This window comes from Nicotiana sylvestris, chromosome 2 (assembly GCF_000393655.2).
Source record: "Nicotiana sylvestris chromosome 2, ASM39365v2, whole genome shotgun sequence".
In the NCBI taxonomy this organism is placed as follows: domain Eukaryota; kingdom Viridiplantae; phylum Streptophyta; class Magnoliopsida; order Solanales; family Solanaceae; genus Nicotiana; species Nicotiana sylvestris.
In genome coordinates this window covers 72510515-72523790 of record NC_091058.1, presented here as the reverse complement: position 1 = coordinate 72523790, position 13276 = coordinate 72510515, and the positions used below count along the sequence as shown (strand labels likewise).

At 35.9% G+C, this 13276-nt stretch overlaps 1 protein-coding gene across 3 annotated transcripts; it reads left to right on the top strand.

Moving 5' to 3' along the window:
* Positions 1-1071: 1071 nt before the first annotated feature.
* LOC104225280 (uncharacterized) lies at positions 1072-6820 on the top strand. 3 transcript variants are annotated; one of them, XM_070167422.1, is made up of 6 exons: positions 1072-1148; positions 1471-1573; positions 4269-4658; positions 4758-4874; positions 4976-5388; positions 6734-6820. In XM_070167422.1, the coding sequence occupies exons 5-6, from the start codon at positions 5026-5028 to the stop codon at positions 6749-6751; spliced, it is 381 nt and encodes a 126-aa protein (XP_070023523.1). In that variant the 5' UTR covers positions 1072-1148; positions 1471-1573; positions 4269-4658; positions 4758-4874; positions 4976-5025; the 3' UTR covers positions 6752-6820. The 3 variants fall into 3 exon arrangements, with proteins under 3 accessions (XP_070023523.1, XP_070023525.1, XP_070023524.1); XM_070167424.1 differs by having other exon boundaries at positions 6737-6795; XM_070167423.1 differs by lacking the exon at positions 4269-4658.
* The last annotated feature ends 6456 nt before the right edge of the window (positions 6821-13276 follow it).

Sequence of the window (13276 nt, the reverse complement as noted above, 5' to 3'; positions counted from 1 at the left end):
ATGCCTTACATTTAAGGATACCAGTATGAGTATGTATAAAAGATTTAGACTTGAAAAGTCACAAGAAGAAGTTTTAGAAAGAAAAGATTTTCGGGAGTATCCTTTATTCTGAGAAGGGGTCATCATCCAGGCCTAGGGTCCTGACCAAGGCGTTGACTTACTGAAACTACTTGTGCCAAAGTAGGGAGCACACGAGCCGAGGGTCTCGTTGCTGAGAATTTACTTAGCCATGCTAAGGTATGAGACATGAGCACTGAGAACCATGAAGCGAGTGACACCTCGTGGATTGGGCCTATTCGATCAGGCTGGAATCTAACTCGTGCCGATCACACTGTGACTAAGATAGAATTAAGTCAGGATAGTTGGAACTCCCAAAGTATAAAGTGAAGTATTTTTTTTATAAGAAAGAAAAAGAAAATAATTTCTTTTGGAATATTCATAAACTGCTATTATGCAATTATTTAGAATTATTCTTATAAGCCTTATGTTTTACATGCATTTAGAACTTTTGCTCATAATGTATATGTTATTAAAGTTTCTCCTTCTGTTGTTGAGACTCACCGAGTACAATGGATGGTACTGACATTTTCTTTTGGGAACCTATGTTGGTCTGCAGTACAACGTAAGAACCAGATTTGCAGGCGAGCAGGCTACGAGTTAGGACTTCCTTCTCTTCCAGTGCTATTGGCACTACAAGAATTTGGATTTTTAGTGGAAACATATAGTGGCGACCCTATAGGTTGCTACAAAATTTATAGTATTAGCAGCGACATTTAAAGGTCGCTACAGAAGGTGAATATTTAGCACCGACTTTTCTGAGGTCGCCTCTGATGTGGCTGAAATTTTCGGTCCCGCTAAGAATAAAATTTTGGCTCCAAATTATTTGTGGCGACTTTTAACCTATCGCCGCTAAAGAGATTTTGCAGCGACTAGGTCGCTACTATACCCTAGAAATTTTAATTTAAAATAACAACAAAAAATTAAAAAAAAACTCCTTCTTTCTAATTAAAAGATACGAAGCCCTTCAGACACACAAACAAGCCTCTCTCTAGAAATCCTTCCCCCCTCTCTCTAAAATCACATCTCTGCTAAAATTTCATGACCCAACTCTAAATCTTTCTAATCAAAATGTGAATCTCATTTATCAGGTATGTGTTCAAATCCCTATTCTTTTCCTTTTTCTTTTAGAACGAAAAATCTGATATAGCTGTTGTTTAAATACATATCGATTTTGTGGTGGAAGAATTGAACAACCGATTTCTCTCATATAGCTGCTAGTGACCCTAATTCTTTCTTTTTTGTTTATACCCATACTAGTTTATGTATAAATTTATGTTTGGATTTTTTTATAAGGATTCTTTAAGGCAAAATTTTCAACATGCAGTTAGGGATTATTGTTATTTCAGTAATTTTATATTTGTATTCTTAGATTTCATCTCGAATTTCTCTGAACCATTTGATAATCTATAGGAATACAAAAAAAGAGAGCCGCACAGGAAGACTCATTTGAGGCGTATTTGGCGTTGTTGTTGTTGATTTTCAGTCTTGACAGAACTTGACTATCTTAGTTTGGGTAAGTTAAAAGCTTCTTGTTGAGAGACCTATTGTATGTTGGTATTCCATACTCGTAAGGGCTGGTTGAATCGCTGCCATAATTTTCCTTTAGCAGTTGTATCCAATGTGTTTCTACTGTGGTGTATTCATTTTTGTTATGTAGATTTCTGAAATTCATAGTGATCTCAGATTTGTATGAGAATAAAGACCATTTACAAACAGATAGAGTTAAATTATTTGATATTCTTTGTTTTTTACTGTCATTACTTATCAATTAAGGTTAATCACTAGATTCGAAGTATGCTTGTATTCTTAACATTGTTTCTTCCCATGGGCTATGTTGTTGTCGTCTCTCTAATATCTTTTGTGAGGATTTAGACTTCGCATTTTTTTTTTGAGTTATGCAATCTTCTGTAGACATTGTTTTTAGAGGTTTCTTCATCACCCACAAGTTCTGGTTGACAGTAATCATGAAAATTATTGCGTTTAATTAGTAGAATCTTGCACCCTCGTCGTAAACATAACTAGTCTATAACCATAAATAAAACATTGATAAGCTGTAATCATGTGCTTAAGTTTGGAAAAATAGTTACAATATTATCATTCTTTCATAATATACTCTATCATTAACCTCTTCTTATTGTCTATAACAAATTATGCAACAGAAACGACGCCATGTCTACTTCCATTATAGAGAAGAGAAAAAACTAATATGGGAAACAGGATATAACAAGAAGTCAATTCCAACTTTTGTCATTCAAGTTGGCAATTTAAAACATGTTTCCAAGTTCCTTGCAAGGATCAATGTTGTCTGATTTAAGATCATTACTCCAAAAACTTCTCTATTTTCGCGTATTCTGGAAAAGGATTGCGGAAAAGAGCATAGGTCTCTTTGGTGCATAATGGGGATTATAATCTCTGTAATCTTCTACATTGTAATTATTTTTCTGTAATTATTTTTTTGTACCATCACCATGTAACCACTTTCTACATTGTAAAAAAGATTCTGTGTTTTTTCAGCTTTTATAGTATATTCGATAGATCATGTCCTTCCCTTGCACCTTGTTATATTCTATGAAATGTTTGCTTCTTTAGAGCAATTTCTAGCATTTTGTGAGCTCAACAATGACATGAATGAGGTTTACTACTGGCTTCTGTCCATATTGTCAATGTTGGAAAAAGTAAACTAGATTTATCCAGTTTACCTAGTTCATGTATTAGGAAATTAGCTAAGATGCACGTTTGAAAGACATGTTTTCCTGTATGTATCAGATTGCTCTAAAAAAGAGTTTAGAGCTTATCAATTTAATACTCTTTGAGTCTAGTTGGGTAAGAGATATTAAATCTATTTATCAATAAGGTGTTTATAGATTGGGCAATGTATATATATTTTTTTATGAAACTGGTTTATTTCCTTGTAACCAAAACGTGAGTAAGAGTAGAAACTTGCTGCAATATTTCTCATTTTATTTAGAGGTGATTAGATTTGTTCATTTCTCATGTATGTTAGTTATTATATATGTTTTGATTATTATCAATGCTGCACTTTTATTTAATTAACTTTCTTTTTTTTTAAATAGAAAGGATGGATAAAAGTTGGTTCAATATTAGGAATAGAGTCGACCAAAGGTATAGAGATGGAGTAGACAACTTTCTTAATTGGGCATTCAGTCAACCAACGGTGAGCACTATGATTCGGTGTCCTTGAGTACTTGCATTTGTAGAAGAAATACCTGTGCCATACGCATAAACAGTTAACTGCACTGTCCAAACCAATGCACTGCTTTTGCACATGTTTTTGTGTAGCCTCTTGTTGAATCATGTTGATATCCTTGCATGAAATCTTCCTGTTGAATCATGTTGATATCAGCTGGTCAGCAAGGCACAAAATCTGGACCATTGTGATCCTTTCCACCCTTTGTAATGTAACAACATCAATAAGACTGCAAAAACAGTCAAGTTTCTTGTTGTATCACCTTCCTGATAGTTTTTGCACAAGTTTCTTGTAGTGTAACAGCATCACTAGGGCTTTTGCACAAGTTTCTTGTTGTATCACCTTGCAAAAATAGTCACTAGGGTGTGGATTTTCAAATCTGATAGTTTCCTTGTGCACGTGAGTGTCAACTGTGTCGATGATTTATTGGTAACGATGATGTTTTCACTAGTTCTTTGTGCAAAGTAGTTGGAGTATATATTTTAACTTTGGTTGCTCATTACTTCTTTAAAATCAAAATAATATGAAAAGCTTTTGTTTATGCAATCACTTAGGGAGTGTTGATCACGTTTCCTTTTGTTTAGCTGGAAATCAACACATGATTTGTTGATTAAATGGACTTGAATACTTCCATTCTTTTCCTTCACATAGAGAAAAGCTTAGTTGAATCTTGTGGCCTCGTGAGAAATGGCAACACCAATACTAGATTCTCTCTTTATTTCAATTTATGTGTCTTGCTTTTTAAGCCTCTTTTACAAAAAGAATGGTATATTTTTATCCTAACACTTTCTGTTAAATTATCACTTACTTTACATGCCTTTTGCCCCCTTATTTATCTGATGGATCATTTTGTTGTTCTTGGTTGCGATCATAATCCTCAAATTTGAGATGACTTAGCTAAGTTCTTGAATTTTGTTCTCCATTTTATCCTTCTAAATCTCTGTAAATGTGTGAGTATCTTGATTCAATTATTTATTCTGATGTGTTATTATGGTTCCAGGATCAAGGTGTGGTGGAGGTATTACTGAGATAGTTGCTTCTGAAGCCAAAACTTCCTTTCTTATCCTCTGTATCTTTTAAGAAAAGAGCTCTTCGATGTGGATTTTAAGTTGCAAGCAAGGAATCTGTTTCAGTAGATTTTCCTTTTGTTGGTCCACTGTTGGCTTGTTGTTTTGTAGTTTATTTTTTGCTTGATATTCCCACAAGATTGGTATGGTATTTGTTGTCAATCTCTGGTTGAACAGTGTGATGTGAGGTTCTTGGAAACTTTACATGTACTACCTCATGAAATTTTCATCCTGTCGAGGAAAATGTTTGCTTAATCAGAGAAAAGCAAATAACTAAGCATACTTGTTGTACAAAGTCTTTTGCAAAAGTAGAGGAATCTACGGTAAAAATATATTTAATCCCCTAATATCACATATGCTTCTTTGTTATTTAAATATTTATATATTTGCTTAGCCATTTTTTCTCTGAAATTATATTGCAGAGAAATCCTATTACTGGAGAAATATACACACCAGATAAAGTTTGGGAGATCCAACATACATGCAAGGATGATAGAGGAGAACTGGTGTGAGTGGATTCACAATCCCAACAAATTCATGTAATTATCTAAAATCATAGACTTGTTATCTTTCTGTTTCTGTAAGTTACATTCAGTGTGTTTTATTATGTTTCGATGTAAATGATTATGCATAAATGCAGGGTCAACTCCATGATGTTGTCACTCAACAACAATCTGAAGAGAGCATTCCATGACTAGAGATGAGATTTTATCCACCGTTCTTGGTGAGAGAACAAGCTATGTTCGCGGAAAAGGATACGGAGAGAAGCCTCCTAAAAAGAGTAACACGCAGCATGCAAACATAGAGTCCATCGTGTCTTCAGCTATGGAAATTGTGCGTCAAGAGATGAAAGCCGAGATGGATAGGAAGTTGCAAGAAGAACGTGAACAAATGGCTGTTGAGTTGAAAAGAAATATGGAGCTTGAGTTGCAAAAGAAGTTGGCAGAGGAGCGTGAACACGCAAATGCAGAAGTAGGTAAGAGGATCAATCTAGAAGTGGACAAGAGGATGCATGAACAATTTGCTAGTTTCATGATCAGAATGCAGCAACAGGTACTTGCTCTGCTGCTTCTTAACAATTCGTCTTCCTTCTCGGCATTTCTTCTTCCTTAATTCTGGATAATTCTTCCGTCACTTGCTCCCTATCTTCTTTTCAACTTCTCCTTCTTTAAATTTCATCCTCTTGATAATAGACTATTGGTCTATTTTTTGTTTATGTGAAATCTGGATTTTTACAAACCAATTTAATTCTCTTAATCTCGTAATTAGTTACGTTTATGGCAGTTAATATGAAGAAAACACCGTAAATATATGTTGCTGATGAAATGAAACAACTATATTGAATTTCTATGTGAAGTGACGATATGCTGGTTATGATATGAACTTGTAATTTGATCAAGTAGCATCTGGATAAGAATTTTCAGATCTGCTAACTAAAGCTTTAAATGTTTGGTGGTCTAACTTCTGAATGAGCATTATTCTAAAGAAGATAATGGTCTTTTGGCTCTTTTTTTCTTTCTTTTTCTTTTAGCTCAATGTTAGTATGATTATAACAGAGATGAGTGTCCTTCAACTTTTTGGCATTTCTATGTTGCTTTTGCCATACTACATGTTTCTGCTGAGATAGTTAAAGAGTAGAAACCTTTTGTCAAGACAGTACACGCTTCTACGGTTCTGCTTGTAGATATGCTTTACATGATAATAGTGAAAATTTTCGGGACCATTTATAGGTCCTGTTTGAAGGATGAAAATAAGTTAAGCTAGAATTCATGTTCAAATTTGATTACAGCCGCTTTGTAGCTCCTGCTGTTATCTGACTAGTGCAATGCTTAGAAGAATTTGACTAGTGTAAAATCATTTTGACTTGCGATTCCTGCTTGTGTGTTTATTGTTTCCTGCTTATGTGTTTATTTCAATAGTAAAATCATTTTGACTTGCGATTGCTATAATGTTAGATGCTTAATACTCTGTGATCGGGCTATTAAATGTAGTATTTGTCATGTACATTAGCTTTTTTTCCCTGCTTGGGCAATGCTAAATGTTTTACTATAGATACAGAGTTTTCTAGATCAAAGGTGAAAATGGGATAAAGAATGACAATGCATCCAAACCAATATGTTATCTTTCCTGCTGGGGCAATGCATCCTTGTTATCTTTTTTTCCTGCTTGGGCAATGCATCCTTGTTATATTTCCTCTTAATAGACTAATTTTTAAAATAATGACAATGCATCCCAACCAATTCAGTAACGAGTAGTCAACTCCAAAACCTAACTTCTGAATGAGCATTATTCTAAAGGAAGTCATTGGTATTCTATTAAGTTTTTCTATGTATGTTTTTTGATATAAAAAATCTCATTATGTTCCTTATATATATATATATATATATTATTTTTTTAGCAGGGACAAGGCACTTAAACAATGGTATCGTTTAGGGATGGTGTCGACCAAGGAGCAATTACAAGGCACTTAATATTTTGTCTTTTTTTGGGATATGTATATGCGTACAATTACAAATGCACAATGAAGTGTCGTGTAGTATTATGTAATTGACTTTTTTGTAATTAAAATATTTATAATATTTAGTTTGAGAAATTCTTTTGTTTTTTAAATATTATTGGTTGCTTTTAATATTGGAAGTCAATAGATGTGAATATCCAGTTATTAAATTTAGAGAATTAGGTTCCTACCGGATATATATATAATTTTGGTCATTATAACTTTTGAGAAGATAAGTTTTAGTGGCAACATTATTTTGTCACAAAATATTAGTAATTGTTGCGATGTTAAAATTGCCACTGTTAGTTTATTTATTTTGCAGCGACTTTAGTCGCAACAGAAAGTTATTGTGCCTTTCTTGGTTAATTATTTTGTAGCGACATGAGTTGCTACTAAAAGTTATTTATAGTGGCGATATGAACTTGCCACTGAAAATATGTTTTGCCAGCGATAGCAGTCGCCGCTAAAAGGGAATAGCAGTGGCGACCCAGCTAAAATTTTATTCTTGTGGAACCATTTTTGTAGCGGGTTTTGCCACCTTTTGTGGCAACTGTGTCGCCGCAAAATATGAGCTTTTAGCGGCGACCTTTTGGCGTTGCCACAAATACTTTTCAGTTACGGTTTTCCTTGTAGCAACACAAATGTCGCCACTAATAACATGTAGCAGCGACTTTCATGGATTTTGTAGCGACTTTAGTCGCCGCAATAAGTCTAATTTCTTGTAGTGTGGTGAGCTCCGCTTTTGTTCGTAGAGTATTTCTTAGAGTCATCTTTCTTTAGTTATTTCTTTGTTACTTATAGAACTGGCTAGGAAATCTCATGTCCTGAGCAGTGCGTCAGTTTATCAGTAGAGGCTTCATAGACATAGTCGTTGGGTTAAGATTCAGATATTTTTGATAATAACTTAGTAGTATTTCATTGGTTACTATGAATAAAGTTTTGGAGTTGATTTATTTAAATGTTTAAATTAAACAAAAGTATTTGGTTAGAGTATTGCCTTGTTGCATATAAAGTTTGGAGTTATAGTAGATTTGATAAGCAGAGATGGTTCACTCGGTCATATTTAGTGATCGAGTGCCGGTCCCGACTTGTTCAAAAAATGGATCGTGACAATTTTGGACAGCTAGTACACTTTCTAGAACCTTCCTCTTGGGTTTTGGCCAAGTGTCATGGTCAAATGGCCCAAGACAGGCCCAAATCCAGCACCAACCCTAGGCCTTGACTGATCAAGCCTTCGCTGGCCAAACCAGGCCCAAACATCAAAGTAAAAAAATGGTACAAATTACCCAACAAATCATTTGAACTTTTGAAGTTAATTAGTACCTAATCAACTAACAACTAAATCTATTTAAATAGCAATAAATCTAAGAGGTCTGCAATTTATGCCTAACTACTTAAACTTATGTTAAATTATCCGCAAACAGATTGTAATTAGCCATTAACCTAAACATGCGAACAAATGATTCAAATAACTAAATACTGATTAAAATTAAACTAAGATCTACTTGTTAATTATTCTAACCTATCATACAAATAAAGCTAATGAAGAAAACACAATCAATAAACAAATGGGAAAGGCCAATGGGTATACCGATTCCAGCAATGAAGGAGGACCAAGAAAATAGTGACAAAACTCGGTCCGATTCTGGTTGTGCTTTGAAAGGGATTTAAACTGACCCAAATGACTACTCTTGATAAGAGTAGTCTACTTGGGCAAGCTTCAAGCCAAACAAACAAACAATCCGCAGAAATCCCCCCAAAAAAATGCAAAATTAGGTTTTTTCGAATTTCAGATCTGGAATTCGGGGAGTTTGTGGGGTTGTTTGGGGAAATCAATAAGGGATTTGGGTTTAAGGGGTTGTGAAGGTTATAGGGTGTAAATCTGGGTGGGTTTGGAGATCGGCCTCCGCCATGAGACGATTTTCGGTAGGCGGTGTCACACCTCCTTTTTACCCGCGCCACCGCAAAGGGGCATGGAGGGAGTTTTTTCCAATTAAAGGACAATCGAAACGGGATTTATTATTAAAGGATCGGAGTCGCCACTTAGGAGATTTATGGTGTCCCAAGTCACCGGTTGAATCCCGAATCGAGAGAAATATTGACTCTATTTAACAGTCCGCGCACCAGAAATCCGAGTAAGGAATTCTGTTAACCCGGGAGAAGGTGTTAGGCATTCCCGAGTTCCGTGGTTCTAGCACGGTCGCTCAACTATCATATTCGGTTTATTTATCTAATTTTAATATATGTTGAACCTATGTGCAAATTTAAACTCTTTACCGTTTTTATTATTATTATTTTTAATAAGAATTGCGACGTCGCAAAAATACATCTCGAACCACGTCACATCAATGCACCCGTGGTTATCGACACATTTCGACTTCGTCGAGATTTGGATTTGGGTCACATAAATGTGCACCCGAGTTTCAGAAAGTAAATTATTAAAAGCGCGTCTAAAGTAACTAGCGCGTTATTATTTTGGGAAAGCCATGAAATTCGCTAAACGGCCCGTCCCGAAATCTAAGCAATCAATATATACATTTAACGAGGGCCCCGTGATTTATTTATTTTGTTCGGCGAGGCTCGTCTCATTTTTATTTTAAGAGGGCAAACCTAAAGCAATCTATAATTTTCTACTTTATTTGTCTCTAAAAAAAAGGAAAAGTCCTAATTAATTAATATTACAAAATCGGGCCTCAAGTTCAAGTCCGGATCCAAATGAAAGGACGAACCTTTTAATTTGAATCCACTACCTAACTTAAAAGCCCAGTCCATCCTTAAGTGCTAACGTGCCAATTGCCATATCAGTCTTGGGCCCAAAGAGCCCAAGCCATAAAATTTGTGCAGGCCAACCGTGAATTTTCAGTGGCCCGAAGTGGGCCTAGGACTAGCCTAGTTCAAATGAACAGGATCAGGCCGAGAATTTGCACACCACAATTACTCCAACTCTCCAGAGTGTGTTTACCAAATAGTAATAAAATACTACGACGTACGCTCGTTCAAATTAACTACTTATTCATATCCAATTATCATGACCAATTTGTTTAGTCAGTGCTAATGGTGCCTGCTTATTTTAAACAAGTTACTGATGATGCCTACTGATATTACTAGCCTAATCTGTTGATGCCTACCGATATTAAGTTTAACTCGAAATCAAACTTGATGACCCATCATACATTTGCAACCCCAATCATGTTTCTGAATTTGATTTTTTAACAGAATATTGCTATACTAAAGTGAGCACTATCTATACTAAAGCGGTTGCTAGATAACCATGAATTCAAGTAGTCCCAAAACGAACCAGTGCACATTCGAACATTCTGATGCTTCTGTTTCCAATTAAATTATTGTCCCTAACTAGTTGCCCACTTTGACATGAATCACTTATAGCAAAACAAATCAAGAGTTCAAATAACTTCATCTAGTACTAATTGTTATGGTAAAGTAAACTGACAACCTAGCAGCTCAAATTTGTAAACTAACAGCATGTCAACATGAGCATAGCAGTTTAGTAGCTCTTAATTACAATCCGTGTGTATCCACTATTCACATAATACAAAACACATAATCAATATCGATAGGTATAATTAGCTAACAATTCATCCAATTGTAAACAACAGGCAGCCTACAAATGAACTCAAATTTGTGAATATTTCCATTTTCAACTTCAAGGAGCTACATCAAGACGATTCGAAAAGTGTACCTGGAGTTGGAACAGAAATAAAGTAGAAGAGAGATCAGCAATAGCAGTAATACAAGCAGCAATACAACAGCAGTTCAACAACAGCAGTTGGGAGTTCCAAATAGTTACCGACACAGCCCAGAAAGTTTGTAAAAGACCAAACAGCAGCAACCAATATCACCACAAACAAACTCAACCAAGCGTATATTAAACCCGAAACTGAACCAGTAGACCACTGAACCACTTAAGCAATCAAAGGGAATCGGATTCACTGTCCAGAATTCGAGTTACTCCTACAGATGCAATGAAACATTATCTTTCTTTTTTGTTCTCTTTTTAAACTCTCCAACCCCCCCCCCCCTTAAGATTTTCAGCCCCCCATATTTATAGCCAAACTTCAACCCCTTTCCAACTCTAAGGAGCACTTGGCTAATAAAGAAAATATTTTCTGCCCATCATCTTCTCTAGGACTCCACTAAGGTCTGTTTTTGTCCCCCATTAACCCTCGTCTTTCCTTTATTTTATTCAATGGTCATGGGTAGTGCATACTTTAATTAAATCCCCATTAGGTTTCCCCATGCTATTATGTTTTGTTCCCCACCAATACTAAACAATTCATTAGTTTAATGGCACTTTAGTACCCTACTGTCAGACCATTCAACTTAAACCCATTTCAAACCTTTCAATTCCCAAATTACCCTCCTAAAGTCCCTGAAACTTCTGTCCTACCCAATCCCCTGTACCTCATCAGCTATAATCAATCTCCTTAAATAGATAACTAAGCTGATTCCTAATTAATCACCAAACTACAGCAGCTATAACCAATCCAGCCTATCAAATTCCAATAGTGATTCAATCAGAATTGAAGCAGCATGAGTCAAATTATCATCAGGTTATTCTAACATTCGAACATGTAAAACTAATCGACGACACTTATCCAGTCGACTACACGAATTACAACACATACAATCAATAGCAAATAATCAGAATCGAACAGACATACAGGTGATTCAAGTCATATTGTCAGAAACAGGGATTCATAATAAAACTTGACTAATCGACGATACTCATTCAAATCGATTATATAGTTTATCATAACGTTGACCATGACCAAAAAAAGTTCGACCAAATAAAAGGTCATTGAAGAAGGAGAACCAATCGACAAAATAATTGAAAAATCAATAAACTAAACAAAACAAATAAACATATATAAACACATACAAAATGGACCCAACAGGACAGGAAAAATACCTCAAGAACTTGGACACTAGACGATCCTGACTTGGACTCTGACTCAGACCTTTTTTGAGGTCGAACGGACCTTAATCGAGTGTTCTAAACTAAGAACACTTCGACTAAGGTCCACTAGACACCCAAATTCCTTTTTTCGGACAATCTTCAACCTTTGGTTTTCTAGGGTTCTTGGGTGTTCGATTTGGGGTTCGAGCGGTTCTGGTCTGATTCGAACCAAACCAACGGTGGTTTGGTCATGAGGGAGGTCAAGGGGCGCCAGGGTGTGAGTTCAGGGCGTATTAGGTTAGGTCCAGGTTTTGCTCGAATCTTCAAATAAATATTTGAGAAGTTTAAGGATGATTCGAAGCAAACGGGTACTGGATTTGGATTTGGGGTGGTTAGATGTTCTAGGGGTGTTAATTTGGGGGTTATTGGACGAACTAGGGTTCTAGACTGATTCTTCGATCTGATATTCGAAGCAGACAGTGATGATTCGAGGACAATGGAGGGTAGATTTGGAAAGAGGAGGACGTGGTGGTTCAGGGGTGTGAAGATGGGGGTCATTAGACCACCGGAATCGCCGTGAGGCAATTTCCGGTGGGAGGAGCACGGTGGGGGAAGGTTGTTAAAGACGAGGGAGGGTGGGGTTTGGTTTGGGGGGGCTGGGTAGGATTTAGGAATATATACGATGTGAAGGATTTAATCCCGGCCGTTAGATCAATTAAGATCAACGGCTAGGATCAAGGAGCTAATCAAATACGGTGTCGTTTGGTTTTAGTAGGGGATGGGGCGGGTATAGGAACAGGTAAGGGAAATGGTTTTGGACCGTTGATCAATTTAAATCAACGGCCCTGATCAGGGCTTCCCCAAAACGATGCCGTTTGGGGTGTCTTTGAGATGGACTAGACCGGGGTCATTTGGGCCTGTTTGAACGGGCAAAACGGGGTGGCTCTAGGCCCAATCCGACTTTTTTTTTCTTTTTTCTTGTTTTATTTGTTTCTTTTTCTTCTCAAACTAATTTTCCAAATTGAAAACCAAAATCCTACATTGATTTATAAATCAAATTAACTTATAAAAATGCTAATTAATTATCACACATAATTGACTAACAAATGGGAAAACAAAATCGCACAATCGGACATCAAATGCTAAAAATGCACAGTACATCATTTTTGTGATTTTCGTTCTCGCAAAGCCAAAATTATTTTAATTAATTCCTAATTGTAACATTAAATCCTAAATGCACAAGCAACACATATTTTTGTATTTTTCTTAACTAAAGTAGAAATAAATATGCACAGACAAAAAATACAAATAAATCACAAACAACACAAAACCATTTTATTTTAAATTTTTGGGAGTAGTTCTCATAGAGCAAAAATCACGTGCTCACAGCTGCCCCTCTTTGTCCGAAAACACAAAGAGTTTTCGTGCAAAGATAAAGTGAGCGGATACGAGCGATTTTTGCCCGTTGGAATACTCCGTGTGAAGCATTTTTGAAAAGATTTAATCGAACCTTTGCTTCAAAGGTT